Raw genomic sequence first — 944 nt, 5'->3', positions numbered from 1 at the left:
CAGTACAGTACAGTACAGTACCTGTCCCTGTCCCCGTTGTGTCTCGGCAGAGAATTCCTTGATGCGTTTCGTCAGTGAAGATAAGCGGCCGGCCGAGGACTTCCTGCTGGGACGCAGTCTGAGTCAGAACAGGAGGAAAGCCGAGCGGGGGGGCAGCCCCACCCACTACACGCTCATCCCCGCCCTTCAGATGGACGTCCCCATGTCCACGTCCAGCTCCGACTCCACGTCCCTGTACCACGTGAGTCGGCGGGACCTCAGTTTTTTGCGCAGACGCGCGGTCAGAGCTTCCTGTGACGTCGTTCTGTTTTCACACCGCAGGTGTTCGAGCGGACGTCCCTGCTGTCGAGGTCGAAGAAGAAGAGCAAAGGTACGAGCGCCGGCGCCGCCTACTGTTAGCTCCGCAGCGCTCCGTGACCGACAGATGAACAGAGAGTGTTCTGTCCTGTGTCCCCGCAGCTGAAAGTCCTCTGCCGTCCATCAGCAAGAGACGCATTTCCTGCAGGGACCTGGGTCAAGGAGACTGCGTGGGCTGGCTGTGGAAGAAGAAGGACGCCAAGACGTACTTCTCCCAGAAGTGGAAGAAGTACTGGTTCATCCTGAAGGACACCTGTCTGTACTGGTACATGAACGAGGAGGTGAATCTGGATAAATATTCCCCAGGAGTGAAAACACTGAATGAATTCCTAATTCTGAGTCGGGAACTTCAAACCTTTGTTTTTCTTGTTTAAAGGATGAGAAAGCCGAGGGCTTCGTCAGCCTCCCAGAGTTCAAGATCGACCGAGCCACAGAGTGCAGGAGGAAATTGTAAGAATTTTTTTTTTAATGAATTAGAAGTAAAAAAAAAATCACTGAGTCGACTCAACATTTATTCATCTGGGCTGCGGTAACAACAGCTTCACGGTAGAGTAGACCAGTAATACCATGTGGACCAGGTGTTAATA

At 52.8% G+C, this 944-nt stretch overlaps 1 protein-coding gene across 1 annotated transcript; it reads left to right on the top strand.

The window, feature by feature from the left end:
- Positions 1 to 21: 21 nt before the first annotated feature.
- On the top strand, positions 22 to 807 carry LOC103399280 (connector enhancer of kinase suppressor of ras 2-like; the record flags this gene model as incomplete). Its single annotated transcript, XM_008337990.3, has 4 exons — positions 22 to 241; positions 322 to 370; positions 460 to 638; positions 734 to 807. Coding segments are annotated over exons 1-4 (482 nt in total), but the record flags the coding sequence as incomplete, so codon positions are not given.
- Between the last annotated feature and the right edge of the window lie 137 nt (positions 808 to 944).

Source organism: Cynoglossus semilaevis, unplaced genomic scaffold, assembly GCF_000523025.1.
Source record: "Cynoglossus semilaevis isolate Cse_v1.0 unplaced genomic scaffold, Cse_v1.0 C19099256, whole genome shotgun sequence".
Classification (NCBI taxonomy): Eukaryota; Metazoa; Chordata; class Actinopteri; order Pleuronectiformes; family Cynoglossidae; genus Cynoglossus; species Cynoglossus semilaevis.
Note: the sequence above shows the minus strand (reverse complement) of the source record. Positions and strands in the feature narration are given on the sequence as shown.